The sequence below is a fragment of the Acipenser ruthenus genome, chromosome 2, assembly GCF_902713425.1.
Source record: "Acipenser ruthenus chromosome 2, fAciRut3.2 maternal haplotype, whole genome shotgun sequence".
Classification (NCBI taxonomy): Eukaryota; Metazoa; Chordata; class Actinopteri; order Acipenseriformes; family Acipenseridae; genus Acipenser; species Acipenser ruthenus.
Genome location: NC_081190.1, coordinates 108,081,299 through 108,102,700, shown reverse-complemented (window position 1 = coordinate 108,102,700; position 21,402 = coordinate 108,081,299). Strand labels below are relative to the sequence as shown.

At 37.0% G+C, this 21,402-nt stretch overlaps 1 protein-coding gene across 8 annotated transcripts in view; it reads right to left on the bottom strand.

The window, feature by feature from the left end:
• LOC117409251 (slit homolog 2 protein-like) overlaps positions 1–21,402 on the bottom strand; it is a 161,934-nt gene that overhangs the window by 6,719 nt on the left and 133,813 nt on the right. For 5 of the 8 annotated variants that reach the window (XM_059006018.1, XM_034014973.3, XM_034014976.3 and 2 more), the window contains 15 exons: positions 19,209–19,372; positions 18,363–18,495; positions 12,233–12,301; positions 10,065–10,136; positions 9,831–9,902; positions 9,458–9,529; positions 8,412–8,575; positions 7,443–7,567; positions 7,252–7,349; positions 6,432–6,571; positions 5,218–5,244; positions 2,719–2,812; positions 2,022–2,159; positions 1,581–1,821; positions 1,187–1,317 (listed from right to left, as the gene is read on the bottom strand). In XM_059006018.1, the coding sequence (XP_058862001.1) occupies positions 1,187–1,317; positions 1,581–1,821; positions 2,022–2,159; positions 2,719–2,812; positions 5,218–5,244; positions 6,432–6,571; positions 7,252–7,349; positions 7,443–7,567; positions 8,412–8,575; positions 9,458–9,529; positions 9,831–9,902; positions 10,065–10,136; positions 12,233–12,301; positions 18,363–18,495; positions 19,209–19,372 (1,740 nt within the window). The remainder of the gene's footprint in view (positions 1–1,186; positions 1,318–1,580; positions 1,822–2,021; positions 2,160–2,718; positions 2,813–5,217; positions 5,245–6,431; positions 6,572–7,251; positions 7,350–7,442; positions 7,568–8,411; positions 8,576–9,457; positions 9,530–9,830; positions 9,903–10,064; positions 10,137–12,232; positions 12,302–18,362; positions 18,496–19,208; positions 19,373–21,402) is intronic. The other 3 variants (XM_059006028.1, XM_034014977.3, XM_034014979.3) reach the window with 1 other exon arrangement.

The window sequence follows — 21,402 nt, the reverse complement described above, 5'->3', positions numbered from 1 at the left end:
AAAGAACGATTAGTCAGAAAACAGTAAAGACAATACGATGACATCAAAGTATATAGCCGTTACCATGGAAACAACACATACATGTGATTGTTGAGATTTCAAACAAGATTTAAAAAAAAAAAAACAATAGATGTCAAATGTCACAAATTGTATTCTCTCTGAGGACGACTGTTGTTATGCAACTGTAAAACACTGCTAACTAACAGGACTGTTTGTTCAGCGAAGAGAAAAACAATAACCATTCTTTAAAATTCACCATAAAGTATTTTATGGCATACTGTGGTTTAAATGCTTTACATTATAGCCTATCAGTGAAGCTATCTGATAACTTTACTTTGTCATTTGCTCATCAATACTTGAAAATGTTCCCAAATGTCCAAGACTGAGGGCAATCTGAAAGGTGTATAAATGTATAGAGATACCAGAGATACCAACAGCATAATTTAGCACATAGTTAATGGAAAGTAAATATACTTCACAAAGCTGACATGTTAAGGTTATTTGGAGGGATTGCCAAGTTAGTGAACCCAACAGATCATTAAAACTGTGCCTTTAAAAATGAAAAACAGCCTTGGGGGGGAAAAAGAAGGTTTACTCTTTTGAACTACAGTAAATGAGAAATGAGCTAGGAGCAGACAGCTATTGTACAAAAAAAACAATCTGCAACTTAATGTCAAGTGATGCCAGGAATTCTAAATCAGCCTTGTTATCCCGGCACAAAGCTTCAGTGGATCAGTGCTCTGTATTTAATGTATGCCTATAATCTGAAAAAAACGAATTCCTAGAAGCTTCTTTTTAAAAAAGAACAACTCTAATCCTGAAATATTTTATAACAAGCTTTCATTTGGCATGGCTGATGGATAATCTTCTTAAATAGACAATCATGGATCAGGGTTTGTTTGGGGTTTTTTGTACATCACATGTATTTAGTGCTTGAGGATTTTGCTAAGTGACACAGCCTGTTCTCTTTTCAGTGTCAATGCTGAATGTTTTATTTACATGTGTACAGTATTCCAGGAAGCTCTTAATTTGTCTAGCTTCTGGGGCTGCTGGCTCCCAGTGGAAGGCAAACCAGAGAATACTTGGGTTGAAAATAAGCTTAGTAAAGTGCTTAGCAAGGAAAACTGTGAGGAACATAAATACAAAATGGATGATATAACCACACACACAATGGAAGATTCATCACCTGTAAATAGCAGAGGATGGATAAGAGCCTGTGTCGTAGCTGACACGCACTCGTCCCCGGTACAGTTCCACGGCAATGTGGTCTTTGTCACCTTTATACAGCAAAATCCCGTTGTCTTCATCAGTAGCAATCTAATGCACAAAAGATACATTTTCACATAAAACATATTGCAGATATTTATTTTCAACTTTAACTTCAACAGTAGTTTGCAAAATAACAACTACCTATGTCATTAGTGAATAAATCAGTAACACTTACAGCAACTCATTTCAACTACAGCTAAACCCAGTCACTAAATTATTTACAGCCAGACCAAAATGTGTAAATGGGCATGACACTAAGGTAATGATCGTCCTTCAGTTTCTAGTTGGGAGAAAGGAGTTCTGTTCTTTACCTGTAGAGTGATATTTGCCTCGGGGTGGATCTTAGGTGAGGGGATCTGCAGGTAGGACTCTCTGTTCACAAAGTTCACGCTGACCAGTTTTTCGCATTTCTCTCCCTGGTATCCTGGCAGGCACTGGCACACTGGTTCTATATCTCTCACAATGCACTCTGCCGCATTCTGGCACTCAAAATTATCACAAGGACTTGTGCGAGGCAAAACCATTGGTGGTGAAAACTCACAAAACAAGCCACTGCACATAGAAACAAAAAAGAATATATAGTACAGATTTGACAATAATGACAATATTTATAATACTGATAATAATAGCCCTTTTGATTGAATAGGATCACTGCCAATTATTACACACCAGACTGTAAAAGCCTTGGCATTGTCATGCACGTCTAAAAGGCATACTCATGCAAAAAAGATATCTCCATAAATAAAACCTACCTGTACCCCTCAGTGCATACACAGGTATATCCATTTATGGCATCGATGCACTGGGCTCCATTTCTACACTTATTTTCATGGCAGTCATCATAATCAATGTCACACTGCTCACCAACATATCCGGGTGTGCACTCACATCTGTAATAATAGAAAGAAAACCTGTTATCACAAAGCCCTAATACCTATGCAGTTTGTAGCATCCACACCAAAAGCATCTCTCCCAAAGGATTTATATACTGTCATGCTCTTTCAGCACTTCTCCTACCATGCGTGCTAATTCAAGAATGACTACATTATTATTTAATTAAAAGTAACTTGTGTGGAGCAGCTTAAAATATGGCTCCAACACTGGGTTGGTTCTAATTACAGTTTGCAAAGGAATAGAATAAATCCCTTTTTAATTAATAGTGGCTATTTTTATCAAATCCGCTAGTGTGTTGCTGAAAACAGTCCAAACTATATCATTTATTTTAGCTTTCAAATCTTTACAGAATGGAGCTGTCAAAAGTTATTGTTTCACAAATCAGCAGCATCTGCTTTTTTCAAACACTCCCGGTATAACGAAAGAGTTGAAAGGATCAGAAAATAACCTGTCTTCCTCATAAGGGAATATTACACAAATAATATGTATCCTTTGCTTGTTCTTGTCCTTAAAATAACATACAAACATATTTCATCGTGAACTCTTTTTACTCACTTGTATCCCTTGGGTGTCACAACGCACTTGGAGTCATGCTTACAGGGGTTCAGTTCTGGGGCACAGAAATCCAGCTTTTCCTCACACAGCTCACCTGGAAAACAAATTGCAGCACAAACATTTACAGAGGGACAACATACCATTTGAACTCTGCAGTGGACCTACTGCGTGCAGAAACGTAACATATGCCTATTTTGAACATTATCATCAAGAAACCACCTAACACATAATCATCCAGCTGTGTCAATTGTAATGCACATGTCTTTTCCCATTAGACTGTGTCATGAAGCCTTTGATGAAATCACAGAATACATTTTTCAGAAAGGAGACATCCATCAATGATTTGAATTGACAATTATTTATTGCATTTGACACAGCCATGCCCACGAGGGAACGGAATATAGATTTTGGCCCACGGCCTTTGGAGCTCTATAGCTGCCCCATGAGCTGGCTGAATGTTAATGCAATGATCACTGATTGATGACAGCTATAGCCAGCAGGCTGGACAAGTGGCACTCTGGTGGAGGCAGGAGAGGAGGAGAACCAAACAAAGAAACAACAAGGAGGCGTAGGCGATAGGGCTACTTATAGGAACAGTTTGATTACGTATGTGATTAGAAGGAGGAGCCTCCTTTCAGAAACACAACATAGTTTCCAATCAATGTATGCTTTTGAACTAACTGCCACTGGCATTGATGCCAAGGTCTTTTGTAAACTCCTTGAAGCACATTACATTGCACAGAGCGCCTCTCCTTTTTTAAATAATGATACAATGCCTTGTAGGGTTTAAAATGACATTGCCTTTCAAGGCTAAAAACAAACAATTCTGTCTTCCCAAAGTTAGTTTCTGAAAGATGCCAGATGCATGCCTCAGGTCACCATAAATCAATACGAGATTTTGTGAAATTACATACAAGGCACTAAATTATGAATCTTTAACACCAGTCACAATCTCCTGTCCCTTTAGGCAGAACTGTGATGAATGGCTTAATGCCTAGTCATGTGCACCCTGGGAAGAAAACAATAGACAGTCATGTAGACAATCAATATTCTGCCACTGATGAATTAGCAGGGTCTGTGGTAACCTCTATTTTTTTTATTATATAACAGTATAACTTGGGCAATATGAATTGCACACCCCTGAATGGCATACGATATCGCACCGGGGTGAAGGGTGTGGGGGTTGGCAGAGTGCCATTTGCCCTGTCGCTGGCAATAGCTGTCATAGTCATTACATCACAGTTCAGCCAGCTCACAAGGGGGGGAACATGGCCCAGAGTGCCACTTGCCCTGCCCACTGGCAATAGCTGTCATCAAGCAATAATTATTTATCTCACAGTCAGCCAGCACACGGGCAGCTTTGGAGCTCCAATGGACTAGGCCACGGACCACAAAGTATATTACGTTTCTCTTGGTCCTTCTGTCAAACGCAATGAAGAATCAGTCAAATCAATCTTTGGTGGATATCTCCTTTCTGAATCAATATAAAAAACATGTCCCCTGGCCTTGTGTTAATTAGCTTATGCATCGTATTGCTTCCGCATTGTTTTTGTCTAATACATTGTTTTGAACGGTGTCCTTTCTCCTGGCTCTTTAGTTGCAGCTTGGCGATAAGGATACATCACATTTTGTAGAGCAGGAAGAATGCAAACTAATAAAAAAAGGTGCACATTGCTGTTAAACTGTAAAACATTCACGGTCCAGTGATCATAACTACGCGAGGATTTACTTTTACTCATGCTGGGAACAACTCAAAACATCTCTGTGACTGAATGCAGAATGCAAAATAATTTTGGGGTTTTGCATTAATAAACTCATTTATTATAAAGTATGAGTTGCCACACACAATATCAACCGTTGTGATTTTCAGTTAGAAGCTGTCTTGTTTTATACCATAAATGTTTTTTTTTTGCTGTTGGGTGAATGCCTTCTTGCTGCATTAAAGCATGATTGATTTTTTTTTTTGCTGCATTTTGAACTAGTTGTTTTCAAAACCGATTAGGTTCAATTGGCTTCTCAACAATGGCCCGGACCAAATCAAATTTCTTCTACTCATAAAAAGAAAACGCTATTAAATACAGTTTTGTTAAGTGCGATTAGCGGGTTGTCAGAGTTTTGATTTGGTCCCAGCCTATGTTTGGTAAAATCGGTAAAAAAAAATCCTGTGTTGAGAATGCAAATATTGAAAGTAATAATAATAATAATAATAATAATAATAATAATAATAATAATAATAATAATAATGTTGTGTTAGTTGAATAATGTGCAGTTTTCGAGAAATAACAAAGTTAATGAATATGCCGGACTTATGTTGGAACTGTATTGTTTACATTCTTGCACCCCTGGTGTATCTAGGAAACCATGTTGCCATGATTCTATTTCTGTACACTGAACAATGCCTATGGTGGGCTCTGAAAACCATGCTGCCTAACTGCAGGAATGAAGCAGGAGAAGGAAAAAGACACAGAATCACATAAAGAGAAAGTAACTGCAACTAACCTTTTTCCACCTCATTCAGGTTAGCAGCTTGCAGTGACAAAAGCAGAATAGACAAGACTTTTTACATTGTAAAACAGCAGAGCACTAAGACAGTAGCTAGAAGCAGACAGCAAAAGCAAAGCAGACATTATACTTCTACTGTAACAAAGACTGTAACACAGAAAGCTGGGTCAGATGCCACCATATGCAACCTGATTACAAAAAAAAATAAAGAAATAGTTTGATTCCCTACTTCAGAAAGTAGTTTAGTTTCTAAAGAAATCCTTAGCCAGGTCTGATGGTGCAATAACTTTGGAATGATGTTAAGGCATTTCCAGTAAGATTCAAAATTACTGAATAAAAAATAAAATAATAACAAATAAATTCAGATTAAAATGGAACAACTAAAGTGTTTATCTTCCATGGACTGAAACAATCTTGGATGCTAACAGCGTGTTGTTATGAAACATCTACAATCCCCTGGCTGTTGATAATGATTAGCTGAATAGTTAACTGTCACAGATAGTTGGCAGTTTCGCTATCTAGTAGTTATTCATGAAATCTTGCAAACTGCTCTGCTGTTTCCACATGACTGACCGCTAAATGATAAGCAATTCTGTTTGTCTGGATTAGTCGTTTTTAACACAGACAATATCAAATACGCAGAGAAAATAACACCGTTCAGTATAATACAACTTATCATGTTACACTAAAGCACTGCCTTTGACTTAGAGCTTTTAGAATCTCTATTGTCTCAGCAAATCTCTTCTCACCTGTCTCTGGGAAGTTTGTTAAGAACACATGTCTGCTGGTAAAGAAACCACAGCAATGTGTTCAGAATCACTGCTTAAAGGGTTGCTATGGAGAATATGAAGTTGTCAAACTTGGATTTCAAGAGGCCATCGTCTACAGTCAAGGTTACAAGGATTAACTTGCATCTGAGAAGCTGTCACTATCTGAAAAGCTTTCAGGTAGAATTTCATATTCACTCTGTTGAGGTCATTACTTGCTGATAAGTTAAACTGAATGTAGTCCAATTGGAAACAAATATTCCTCGTCTGCACAACAGCTAGCTTTACACGGTTGTTATACTTGTGTGTTACCATGTAATTGGAATCAAATCTGTTTTTTGCTAAAAATAACCAAACAGGTTTTTTTAAATGTATATTTTTACTGTATATACAAGAGCTGGTGTTTTGGCTATTTATAGGAAAATAACAGAGCGCTTCATTTACCTGTGTATTCAGCTGGGCAGTGACAGGTGTAGTTATTGATGCCATCCACACAGGTAGAGTTGTTTTCACAGTCATTATCCTCACAGTCATCAATGTTAATCTCACAAGCCTCTCCTTCAAATCCATCTGCACACGTGCACCTGGAAAAATAAAGCACACACCTTTGGCAATGTGTGATTGTTTTACCCTATTTTATTACCCATTCAGAAATAGTTTTTAGATTTTCCTGCATGAGTAATGATGAAAACAGCAGCACGAAGCTGCAGCACTACATATTTTACACTGGAGGTTACATAGCTGATTAATCTTTCGACAGAAAGTTCTTGATAATTCCTTTATGAAGCGCAGGGGTAAAGACTTTCCCATTTCATGCACCACCTAGTAGGCTTGATAAGAAGATGACCATTCTCTGTGGAATTATTAAGATGATTTCAGAGAGCGCTTCGTTTTATTATTCATGAAGTGCAGCTGGAGCCATTTTATTCTCTGATTAACTAATACCAGATTTAAAGTGCTCACAGCATGTCGAGGTGCAGTGCTGTGCAAGCGTGGCATTGCTCACATTCCTGGCGCTGAAGTGTGACAGAAACCAAACAGACCTGGTTATTGTATGCTCTCGCTTATTTAAGGAAACATAGTTGTCCTACCTCTGTCTCAAACTTAATTAAAGGTTCACTCTGTATTTAAATGGACAGTAATAACTGGAATTGAAAACGACAAGAAAGGTCAATTTAGAGATATAATTAAATCAGACAAATCCACTGGAAATGTAGGTAACTTCACAGCAGAAAGGTGCATGGTTGGGTAAATGTTTTCATACCAGAAACCCTCTTCCTCTCCCTCCTTCAGATTACAGGTTCCTCCATTTTGACACCGGTTGCTGATACAGGCATGAATGGGAACGTCACAATCCTTCCCCTGTTAAAAGTAAAACAAACACACCCCTTAAATAAAAATAATATAAAAAAGTACAGATAAAGCCATGTTAAAACATAAGGCACAGGAGCATACCTTAAATCCATATGGACATGTGCACCTGTAGAAGTCTACCGGATCATTGGTGCAGGTGCCATCATTTTTGCATGGGTTTGACATACAAGGGTTACACTTGGCAAGAATGTTTATATCAACAGGCCCTATAAAAACAAACATACAGATCAGAATTAGAAATTGTCAAACATCTTGATGGCAAGACATGTTTCAATAGATAACGATACAAGGTAAGGGACACCCAAAGGAAAAGACAGAATGAAAGGCTAATTACTGTTCAGAAGACTGCCACACACATCAGTGACGAAGGTTTAGGGGCAAACAACAAAAGACGAACATGCTCCTCTTTTGTAGTCTTATTGGGCACGAGTTAAGAAAGAGTTCAGTGTGACTCAAAAGGAAACCGTTTCTGCTTTACCTCTCCTCAGAAAACCGCAAGGCCCTGGAATGTCTAGAGGCAGATTTGTGAAAAGTTAAAAGTGTAAAGATTAAATTTGAGAGAACATGCAAGAAATGACTAGATATAAAATAGATTAAAAATAGATTTCTGTAAATAGTGTTAACAAGAAAAAGAACTGGTAGCAGTACAGAACTTTATAAAACTAACATTTTCTATTCAAAAAATAAAAAACAGTGTTGCTGTTAACATTTTGACATGATATTTATTTAATAAAAAAATCTAGTGATACAGGATTGTAATAAATGATTACCAGTTTGAATTTGCTGTTTTTAATCAACTATAACGGTTTATTTATACTGTGGTGTCAATGGCTGATGTTGACACAGTATTAATTTTGATAGCAGCTGTCAAAATTTCCCCAAATATGTAGACATAATAAATCCCAACTGTGGCTACAAATTGTTGAAGCACAATATAGATTATCAACAAAATGTCAACATCAAGCTCAGTCTCAATTGTTGCTGTTCCTATACTGAATTCATAAAAAAGGGAATCTCTCTTAATGTTTAGGGGCGCTTGGTGTACTGTACCTTCACAGCTGAACTTCTTGGATGGAGTAGTGAGAAGCAGTTTATCAGTCATTTCGCCAGGACCGGTACAGCGGGCGATACCGGGCTCTTTGTACCCTGATTTTACCCAGTCTGAGAGCCACTGCATGTTACAGTCACAGTATAGCGGATTGGCACCAAGAGCACTGTAATTACAAAATAGCCCTATTGTTATGCAATGAACATGTTTTTATGAGCTACTGTGTTACAATGCTTGATATATATGTAAGGAAAATACTTTGCTTTAAAACATACGCTATTTCAAAGAGATTGGAAACCCTGGGGGACTAGGGCAGTGCAGTTGATGTATCTCTTGCCAAAGTCATTTTCCTTTCATAGATTCGTTAAAGGCTCAATATTACACAAAACTGAATATAAATGGTAAATTACAGTAATATGACATATTAGATTGTCTATTTGATGACCTTAATGTCAGCCCAAATGTACATGCTGATACAACCTAATCAAAGAAAATCTATTCAAAGATCTTCTGCCTGTTTGCATTACTTCCCATCAAACACACTGTAGCTACTATGAAACGCAGTATGTAATCTTTCAGTCTCTAAAACAGGGAAGACATACATTGGGCAGTTTATTGTTATAGTGTGTGATAAAGACGAGCATTAGCAATCTCTATTAAAATTATGCAGTTTCTTATTTTTTTATCAGTGCATTCTCCTACTGCAACCAGTTGAGTGCCATATACTATTTAAGAGACTGTATTGTACAGCTTCTATCATGTTCCTTCTCAATAAAGAAGAGGCCACATGTGAAGGCACTGCACTTTCAAGTCGAAATCCAAAACCACTTTTCCTTTCCAACTATCAATTTCTATTACTTTTGGGAAGCTAACTTGAAAGCATTAGTTGGCCTCACTCAGTGAGTACCACCACACTGTCAGCCTGGCTGATTGACTGGAGGAAAAGCCCCCTTGGGGCAAGAAGACTTTGAAAAATGCATCCAGACACCAAAATACCCCCGTGCTCCTCCTAAAGCACTGGAAGGTTCTCTCTGGCTTGAATACTTACAGATGTGACAGTGAGGAGAGATCGTGGAAGGATCCCCCAGGGATTACAGAGATGTCATTGCCATGGAGGGACCTGCAGGAGAGATGCAGCAAATCAAGTCTCAAAGTCTCAGAAATAAATCACTTTTAAAAAGCATCCTGTTACTAGAAGGGCAACAAAATACACAATTCAGTTGCTCTTTACCTTTATATTATTCTTGCTGCTGTTTTCCCCTGAGGCTTCCTTTAACCAATACAATATAAATGCAGTGACAGTGCGTCTTAGACAGAGGTTAAAGACACAGATAGGGGGCAGTAATCTAGTAGTAACAAGCTACAGAATAAGGCCATCTTAATAAGCACTGAATTATGTAGAGAAAAAAAAAAGTACTCACAATAATCTAAGTGACTTCAAGCCATCAAATGCCTTCACAGGTATACACCTCAGTCGGTTGTAGCTCAGGATTCTGGAAGATTTAACACATACATCTCATTTATTTACTGATAAAAGGGTAGCACAGAAGGCAACAACAACATCTAGTGCTAGAGTGGTAGAACTATATTTGTGTTTGTTTGAAGTTAAGTTAACGTAAGAAGGTCAATACAATTAATGTGAAGATGAGACTCACAGCGTAAGAAGTTCAGACATGTTGCTGAAGCTTTGGTTGGACAAAGTGCTGATGTAGTTGTTACTCAAATCACTGAAAATAGAAAACAAGTTCAGTTAAAATTTGACCCAAAGTGCATTTCATTTCTTGTATTCAGAGTAAGATAGCAAGTGTGATAATACATACGCTGCTTATAAATAAATACAAATAAACAAATACACACCACCTATCAAAACCATGCTAATCATTCTCTCTTTGGGTATTCTGGTGCAATCAACCACGTGAGCCCTCTAAGAATATATTTATATTGAGCAATACAGCCAGCAGGTAATTTAACTGAAATATTTGTGTTGTGCAGAACAGCAGGTGATAAACTATACCTGTTCTTATTATACATACATTCCATTCCCTTCAAATATGTAAGCACCAAATTAAAATAACCTTTGGAAAGTACTGTGGAATGGAAAAAAGTAAAAACATACTGGTATATGTCCTCACATATTTCTACAACTGTTTAAATAATGTACATGTCTTTTTCTTTTCATTGTTAACATCCTGACAAATGTGTACACTTATAACTTAAAGTCTGTTTCAAAGCTCTTTTCAAAATGTCTGCACTAGTGCACTGGGGTTTGAGATCTGCCCTCTAAGTAACAGCAGGAAGAGTGAGTAAAAAAAAAAAAAAAAAAGATAAACATAACAACACGTGCTCTGGCTTTTCTGTTCCGTACCACATCATGGATCATTATTGCTGTGTTACCTGTTTGACAATGTGGGCAATAATCCTTACACTAGAGCAGACATGCACTAGAGCAGACTTTAAAGTTATAAGTGTAAGAAGTGGTCAGGTGTTAACAATGAAAAGAGAAATTACAGGTATGTTATTTAAACAGTTGTAGCAACACGTGGGGACGTGTAACACTATGGGGTAGGTGTACTAAGATGGGCCAGTCGCAGCACAAACATACAGCAATTTGCATTTTCGTTACGACAATTCACAACGTGCACATTTTGTCGTATGTACTAAGAAAAAATATGTCAATGAAGAGAGCTGCAATATACTAATTTAAATATTATTTGCATCACCTTAAATGTTCTCAATGTATTTTAAATATAAATCACTGTGCTGAAATAATGTGTTTTGGGTAGGCTACACATTACATTATGTAAAAATATAAATTTGTACAGTAGGCCTATTCAGTATACAGTACAGTAGTAAAATCAAATGAATATCTAGCGCACTTTCATTGTACTTTAGCCTACTGGTAATACAAAATAAATCATGCTGCTGCATTCTACACAGTGGTGTACAATGCGAATAAAAGATTATTTTAAATTGAAACAAATTAAATTTTAGGGTTTTTTTTATTTTATTTGAATTATTACTGTTTTTAACTTGGTCTATTAGCCTAGACAATAAACATTTGTTTTCAAGGCTTGCAAGTACACCCTGACTTTAGTGAAAATTAGGTACTTGTGTGTTTGTCTCAAAAATGCACTGAGCACAACTTGCAACACACGAGAAAAAGCGGACTGGGAAATGCCAGCAACAATTGCTTTCAAAAGTTGTTAACAGATTGATGCAATTGTAAGTGTCGCAATTGCCCACAGCTTTAGTACATCTCATTACAATATCTTTGATCCGTCATTTGGACTGTCTCCACCTTGTTTTTGTGAATTTATGCAGGAACGCCCAGAATTACATATTCATTTAAGGCTAAAGTGCAAACAAGAACTGTGACTGCAAAGCATTCGTGAAAATGATGCTAACAGCGCTGCATTTGTTTTGTACATTTCACGCTACACTTCCGACTGGTTTGCACGTAAAGATTGTGACAGACTTAACACACTTTAGTACATCTACCCCTATATATTTTCCGGAACCCCGCTATTTATTAAATAAAGTGGGACACTGTGATATAAACTCTTGCAAATATATCAGATTAACTATTGCTGTGTTTTATGATTTTGATTAACTCCACCCACATTTATTTTGAATTATATATGTGTGTGTAATATATATATATATATATATATATATATATATATATATATATATATATATATATATATATGTATATATCAAGGGTTTTCCAGTGCCAAAAATGGATGGATTTAAGTAATCATTTCTAAGTGTAATGAGTTGAAGCTAAACGAATGCAACATTTCAACAGTACAAAACCACATACATGAGTGCTAAGTGCTTGTAATTAGAGAGTTCCTTTGGAGCCTGGGTGAACTGGTTTCCATCCAAATACCTAAAACAAATAGAAACTCTGGTTATTTTAACATTAAGGAAATTCCACAATTCAAGCACTGTAAATGGATATTTTCTAGAACCAAAATAAACAATATCATATACTGTATATTGTATTAAACTAAACTAATCATTTCAAAAGAACTTAATAGGGATAATTACTCTACCTCTTTTTTATTTCTTATTTTCTACTGCAACATGCTACAGTAGGTAATCATAAAAACAGCAATGATTGTAACTTTGGAAAATAAAATGTGCTTTGCAAAATTACATTCTTAAATGGCATATTTTACATAATGCTAAAACTGTTTAAAGTTACCAACTGCTGTATGAATGACAACATCTTAGTCTGAGTTGCTGAATTGTACTGGTCAACTATAATTAATTTCAGGAGGAAAAATCAGTCACAAAGCTTTTGTCAATGGCCCTTGAGTACTTGATCTGTCACAGAATTTAAGTGAGTGATCTGCCTTTTAAACAAAGACAAATTAATACAAAATTCAAATATTTAAAAGATCAAAACTATCAAGACAGGGAAGGGAAATCAAATTTTTGGTAATACATGTCAAATATAATGTCTCAATAATGAGGTCTTCAGTAAAGTTTGATGATTGGATACTTGTGTGCAGTGGCGGCAGAAGTTTTTTATGATGGGGTGGGGGGGGGAACTTCCTTGCTGATATTTTTGAGTTAATATTAAAAATAATTATGCTATGCTGGTACTGAAGCGGTACAGTGGCCGTGGGTGTCAACATCGCACGTGGCTGATCAAGAACGAGGTAGTAATTGGAGACCGGAAGAAGTTAAGGAATTGTTAACTTAAAATTCTAGGAGTGGCAGCTACTAAACAGATGTGGCATTTTGAACTGTGCAGGAGAATCTGGGGGCACAGATCCTGTGCAAATCCAGTTCATGTGCTTGGGGGACCTCGAGTATGCAGAGGAAACTCAAGCGAGCAACAGACACAACAGACTGTTAAAAAAAAATTATATATATACAGTGCCTTGCAAAAGTATTCAGACCCCTGACCAATTCTCTCATATTACTGAATTACAAATGGTACACTGAAATTTTGTTCTGTTTGATATTTTATTTTAAAACACTGAAACTCAAAATCAATTATTGTAAGGTGACATTGGTTTTATGTTGGGAAATATTTCTAAGAAAAATAAAAAACTGAAATATCTTGCTTGCATAAGTATTCAACCTCTGTGCTGTGGAAGCTCTCCGTTTACACCGATGAAAGAAATTGCCCTAACGAGGACACAATTACCTTACCATTGGCCTCCACCTGTGAACCATTAAAGTTGCTGTCACATTTCCTGGATAAAAACCCCACTGTTGAAGGATCATTGGTCAGGCTGTGAATCTGAAGGAAAATGAAGACCAAAGAGCATTCTACAGAAGATAGAGATAAAGTAATACAAATGCATAGATTAGGGAAAGGGTACAAAATAATATCCAAGTGTTTGGATATCCCAGTGAGCACAGATGGATTAATAATCAGGAAGTGGAACACCACCCAGGCACTGCCAAGAAAAGGCCGTCCCTCAAAACTCAGCGCTCAAACAAGAAGGAGACTTGTGAGAGAAGCCACAGAGAGGCCAACAATCACTTTGAAAGAGCTACAGAGTTCAGTGGCTGGGAGTGGAGTAATGGTGCACCAGTCAACCAAATCAAGAGCTCTGCATAACACTGGCCTGTATGGGAGGGTGGCAAGAAAGAAGCCATTACTCAAAAAGTACCATCTGAAAGCACGTCTGGAATTTGCCAGAAAGCATGAGAGTGACCCAGCTGCGATGTGGGAAAAGGTTTTGTGGTCAGAGGAGACCAAGATAGAGCTTTTTGGCCAAAACTCAAAGCGCTATGTGTGGCGCAAACCTAACACTGCCCATGCCTCAAGACACACCATCCCTACAGTGAAGTATGGTGATGGCAGCATCATGCTGTGGGGATGCTTCTCATCAGCAAGGACTGGGCATCTTGTTAAAATTGAAGGAAGAATGGATGGAGCAAAATACAGGGAAATACTGCAAGAGAACCTGCTTCAGTCCACTAAAAAACTGAAGCTTGGGAGGAAATTCACCTTTCAGCTGGACAATGATCCCAAGCACAAGGCCAAAGCAACATTGGAGTGGCTCAAGAACTGTGTCAAAATCACTCCGACACTGTGTGCAAAGCTGGTACATACTTACCCCAAAAGACTTAAAGCTGTTATTGCAGCGAAAGGTGGCTCTACCAAATATTAATGTGAGGGGGTTGAATACTTATGCAAGCAAGATATTTCAGTTTTTTATTTTTCTTAGAAATATTTCCCAACATAAAACCAATGTCAACTTACAATAATTGATTTTGAGTTTCAGTGTTTTAAAATAAAATATCAAACAGAACGAAATTTCAATGTACCATTTGTAATTCAGTAATATGAGAGAATTGGTCAGGGGTCTGAATACTTTTGCAAGGCACTGTATATATATATATATATATATATATATATATATATATATATATATATATATATATATATATATATATATATATAAAACAATGCATCTGCAATTTTTTGTTGCTGTTGACAGTATATGCAATAGGTAGAACTTTCTTTTTTTTTTGATGGTCGACAAGCCTACAACTTGTAATACACTGCAGTAAGTATCAGACGGCTGAATGAAATAATATTAATAATGCGTCCCCACTTAAATATTATTTCAATTTTCCACAAATATACATATATATTATGAATTATTAATAATATATTATTAATAGAGAGGACTAAGCGAACACAGGGAAGTTTACAGTACACTACAGTACTCCAGCACCATTCATTAAAAGATAAGAAATTTATTTATATATATATTCTTCTTATTTATTTGTTTTTTTTTGTTTCCATTGCCGTTGCCATGAAAACGATCTGCTGACTGACAGGTTTGAAAGTTGTACTCACATGATCCCTTTGGGTGTGCGAAAGGGTTATGATGGTATTATACCGGCATAGATTGCGCAATTACGTGCTGTGTGAATTGGTATTTTAAAGAATTTTTAAAACATCTCTGAGACGGCTCAGTAGCGGCATTTGTGTGTGAAAGTGGTATTGATTTGCTAAACTTAAATAAATGACCACAAAAAATAATAATGATATACTGACCGTACAGGTGAAAAGAGAGTGAACAAGTTTCCCTGCGCTATGGAAAATATTGGCATACAGGCATGTAGTGTCTTCTGGGAATAGTAGTTTATGTGGTACACGCTGAAAGGTGTTTCCAATCAGCAGAAATCCAGAAGAAAACTACAACTCCCTTAATTTCCGCATGTCAACACCACTGACTTCGCTTTTTAACTTTGGTTTAATGGGACTAAACAGTCAAGGGATTTTCCACGCTGTCGAGCAGCGACAGTTTATCACAGATGTTTGTTTTTTTTTTTCCTACCGTTATGATGATTTTTTCTGGTTAAAATCTCCTTCAACTTCACTCATAATCTGTGGTTAATAGCAGATGGGAGTTGCCTCCTCTGAGGAGCCATAACTGCTGTTAATATAGGAACGTTGAGGTTAAAATGTAATTTCTTCTGGCATTTTAGACAATAGTTTTGTTTTTGTTTTACTCAACATTATTGTATTATAATGCTACACAATGCTACTATATATATACAAACAATTTTGAGGAGGCACTGCCTCCTTGCCTTCCCAATGTTTTCATTTATTTAGTGTTATAGTACAGATTGGAAATGAACCTCCAGTCTATTGAAATAATGCACTATTTCAAAGATGTTTTTTAAAGGCTTAATTGATATCTCGTTAAGTAATGAATTATTACAAACTGTCTGAAAGTGTATGTTTCAGAAGTGTTGTTTAAAACTCAGTATACACTAATACACTGGATACTTTAACCTTAACCTACAACTTTTCACAGCTTTATATCTGTGTTCAAAGATAAGGATATTAGGATTCAGGCTATGTTTGATTGGGATCAAGCCTCCAGTTGATTAGAATTACCCTATTTCACCTCTGCTCTGTTTCTCTAAAACAATGATTCAGTGCCAACAGACAATCGGCTTACAGCCTGATGGTAGATGTAGGGTTGGACGATAATGACATTTTTAATTATTGATTATCGGCTGTAAATGATCACGATAATCATGATTATCGGCTAAATAAAGCTATATATATATATATTTCAGCAACATGAAAGGGACTTGTAGAAGCAGTTGAGTTTAGAAGAAATAAAACTAGACAGTTTTCAAAGACAAGCACTTTTAATAGAAGTTATGAAACAATGGTTGGTTACAAGAAAGCAAAAATAATACAATCAAATTTGTTTGTTTTGGTAGCTTTTCACAATATAGGCTACTCATTAAAAAAAGTGGTTTTAAAAAAAAATGCTTTCCAGTTTATACAAATTCCAAATTGTGATTAAAAAATATCAGCTCTTGAACACTGAGCACAGAGTCGATTACATTGCGGGGTCACTATCAATCTACATCCACTGAGCAGCCTTAAATTTCAGACAGACCGATACTTGCAAGCGAAAAGCATTTCTATTATGATAATGATCTAATTGAGATAGACGACTAGAAGATAAAAATTTAGACTGAGTTTCAATGTAATTTATAAAAAAAAATGCTACAGTATTTGTAGTACTTGTGTCTGTAGTTTAAAACGAAGGAACAGACAAATGAAGTTTAGACTAATATTAAATGTTTGCCATAAGGTTCTTTTTTTTTTTTGCATTGAGAATTGCAATTACATTAAATGTACGTTAAACTGATAAATAGGCCCACTTTTCTACAATAATTTACAGTGAGCTACATATTTTTATTTTCCTGCTTTGCCAGTGCAAAATTTAGGGAAAAAAATTAAAAGTTAAAAGCAAAACATACTGTTTAAAATCAATAATTACATAGAACTGTATCAACTTATGGCTGCATATCCTTGCACATAAAACAGGTGATCCTCGCTATATTTTGATTTACGTTCCGTAAGTTAATGTTATGTTTGAACTCCTCTGCTCAGATTTTGATTTTACTGTGCCTCTGTCATATTTTGGTCTCCCAGAAACATGTGAATATGAATCAGGATTATGATCTTTAGATGGGTGAAGAGATTAGTGTTATTCCCTTTACATGGTATTGTCTCTAAAAAAAACACACACAAGACTGATTTTTTTTCTTCTTCTAAAATCTTTTCAGCTGGTTCGGGACTTTCTGCAGCTGCCATTGCCATTGGCTTCAAACTTTCCCCTTACTCAGTAAGGCTTACTGCACAACTTCCCACTACGCAGTGCACACAGATCATCTCTGAGGCCTCACGCAGGCAGTTCAGTGCTGCTTACTGCTTCAATACAGAGTTACTGTTACACACAAGAGTACCATAATGTGTAACAGACAATAATATGATTATCGATAATAATTTTTGCAATAAAGTTATCGATGCAAAAACATTATTGATAATATCACGATAATCGATTATTGTTCCAACCCTAGGTAGATGTCCAAATTGATTTCATTATCCACCAAAACCAGCCAATCAATACTTTGCAACGAGGAAAGGAACCAGCCCTGTACCCGCAACTGAATCAGCCAATCACAGTCTGTCAGTTTGTCTGAAGCTCAAAATCTTTCAGTAGTAATATTGCTCCATTCAGATATCTCACTGTCCAGATAAACTATAAGCAACTCTGACAGGTAAAACATTATTTGTTTAATAAATGTATTATTCGGTTTGTTCTCTCATTATGTATGTGATCATTTATGAACATTTTTAGGACTATTTTCTTAAAACTTTTCTCAGTGGAATGGTTCTTGACGGATCATTACAAGTTTAAGGTCAATCTAGATTTTTATAGGTTGTTTTTATAGAACAAATATGCCACAAATATGATAGTGACCTCTCAATGAAGGCTCTACAATGTGATCGTTGACCTTTCGTTAGTGCTTTTAAGCCTCAGGACGCATAACTCAAGTCTTGGTTAATAACACACACTAGAGCCTTCATTGCCGGGCACTATCGCTTAAATAAAGTGACCGTGCTGCAGAGAAAAAAGTGCAATTTTTCTGTTACTCACAGTTCTGTTACTTCTTTGGGGATGCCCTTAGGTAGAGCCTTCAGTCCTTTGTTGCTGCAACGGACCACAGTGTCTAAGCAGGTGCATTCCACAGGGCAGCGAGCAAGTGGGGAACAGCTATTGTCATCGTTGCCTGTGGGAGGAAATCATTGTTTACTTAATATGTTACAATTAAGATGAATTTCAAAGGCACTATTTCCATCCTACATGTTTCAGTTTGCAGGTGACCTTGCTATGTCATACCGCAACGTGATTTGAAATGTTTCTGTGAAGGACGATCATACAAAGGCATTGCATAGATTTTCTTAGAAAGCACTGAAGGCTTTCACACAGGTTTGATCCAGTCATTAAGCTGGTGTTTACTATCTGCAGATGTACTAATTAATAGATTAGCAGTACATATACAACCAGGGTCATCACCCCCCTCTCCATCTGTATTACAAATGAATTCCTCTGTTTGTATCCTGGGACACTATCACCCTTCATGTAAATGTGCTTTATTTTGCTCTTATCAGCCCCTATTTTACTGCATTTAATCCTGTACTTCAGAATACTGTAATCTGCCAAGTTTTTAACCTGTAGTACTTTGTATTTACTCACATCCTGATGTAACTATCACTATTTAATCATATCCTGATGTAACTATCACTATTACCTGCTGTATTATTGAATTGTGGTTTGTCAAACTTGTACTTTACTTGAACAAAAGTTATTGTATTTCTTGCTCTTATTGTATTACTTGTATTGTAACGCTTGAAATGTTTTTGCTTACGATTGTAAGTCGCCCTGGATAAGGGCGTCTGCTAAGAAATAAATAATAATAATAATAATAATAATAATAATTACCATCACAGGTGAAGTCCTGAAGGGCTACATCCTGAATGGGGATCTCCTTCAGGAAATAGGGGTTCTGACACCTGGGGTTCCCAGTTACGATCCTCTTCTTTCTCAGCCAATCACCCAGCCAGGCCAGGTGGCAGTTACAGTTGAAAGGATTGGCCAGCAGGTTTCTAACATGAACAAAAGACAATACATGATTAGCAACACTATTGCAAAGCTTGCTATTGTTATTAATTGCTCTGACATAGAGAATGTGTGTCTAACGAGGTTTTTTTTTAAAGATTCTTCCTACCATTAGTACTGGTTTGCAGCACACACTTCAGTTACCCATGTTTTGAAGGCTTGAGCTATTGCCAAGTTTAATGAATGGGAACTGAATCATAATCCTGTTATGCTCAGGCACCTCTGCTCACAAATAGGCTATTCTATTTCATTTGATACATCTCCAATCCTGAATGAAGGATTTTACAGTAGTTCAATTTTGTAGCTACAGTCCAAATAAAAGCATAATTTCAAACTATTACAGGAAGAAGAGATTAGGCGAGATTGTTAAACAGCAGTTTGGTTTTATGTAGCTGAATCAGGGCATTTGTATTTTACAACTAATTAAAATGGTCAGAGATTTGACATGCTGTCAAACTGTAGGGTGCCGATAACAAAGCAGTTCAATATTCAGATTAATAGTGGATTGTATTAGATTATTGGATTTTACTTAAACATAGCTTTTTCATTCAGCTGCCATTTCTTAGATTTAAATTACTGTTTGCGCTGGAGAATAAGTTAACCATCTAATCTGACAGCCACCTCGATTACATGCCAGTTAAAAAAAACGAATTTCCTCTTACAAGACTGTATACGTCTGACAGCTTGCCAGTTCAGCACAATCTTATTGAAAATTCCATTATTTATAAACACACTCTGCTGTAAATGTTATGTCTTATGCATGTAATGTGTTTTCATTTCTCACTCACTGAAACTAGTATTATTCAGAAGCAGGGCGACTAGAAAAACGGATATTCTTGCATACACGAAAAGCGAAAACGGTAAAGCATGCAACAAAGGAGTACCTTTCTAAAGTGATCCATATACAGTCACCACCACTTACATCGTACAGGGTTATTTTGGGCAGCCGTTTATATCGGACAAATAGCGTTTGCCATTCCCATTGATTTCAATGACAAAGGCATCATTTACCCTGTGTTAACCACGCCGTATATAATCGGGCAAACTCAGCTGTTTGGATCTTGTTATGTGCTATTCACATAGATTTCAATAACAAACACGCTGCTTTATACTGTAATAATCTCTCTTACTAATCCTCAGATCAGATGTTTACACCTCGTCACCTTGCCATTCACATAGATTTCAATAAAAAGGCAGCATTTCTGTAGTAAAAAAGCTTGACAGATCGATCAATCAGCTGTTTGCACCTCATTACTAAGCGATTACCTCTGTAATGTACCTTGGCTATTTAATCCCTGTTCGCAGTGTCAGGTTTATTTACAGTTTGAAAAAACAGCACTGACTGCAACAGTAAGCAAGCATGGCTGGAATGGAAAAGCGATGAGCGTCAGCATGAAAATTCAGTGTAAATAAAATGTCTCTATTAGATGCTGTGTGCTTGCTAAAGCATGCTTGGAACTCTGTCAGTCAGCAAACAATGCAACGATGCTTAAAAAAGATGGGGACAATGTGGGAATGGACCTGACTATGGACTGGGGAAAGGGATGAGAATACTCCGTAAATAATGTGTGTTTCTAAACTGTGTTATTCTTGTTCGGATCTGTTAGCATTCTCTGTGTGTTTTTGGTGCTTGTGTGACTAGAGCTGAAAGTGCCTGTGTGTGAATGCGTCACTGAGGGGGGTGGGACCAGGTCTGACACGACCAGTCAGAGATAGGGAGTGTTGGACCAATGACTGAGGAAGGGGGGGGGCACTTGGGTGTGTGTGGAGATCCCAGTTGCCAAGTCTGCTTATAATAAGATGAGTTTTACAGGTGTTGTCTGAATAGGTGTGTCTTGAGGAGGCACCGGAAGGTGGTCAGGGACTGGGCAGTCGTGACATCCATAGGAAGCTCGTTCCACCACTGCGCGGCAAGGGTGGAGGAGCCTGTTCTGGAGGCAGGGGAGCGTAGTCTTCTAGTGCAGAGGGGTATAGGGAGAAATGATGGTGTAGGAGTGTTTTCGGTGATTGACTGGTG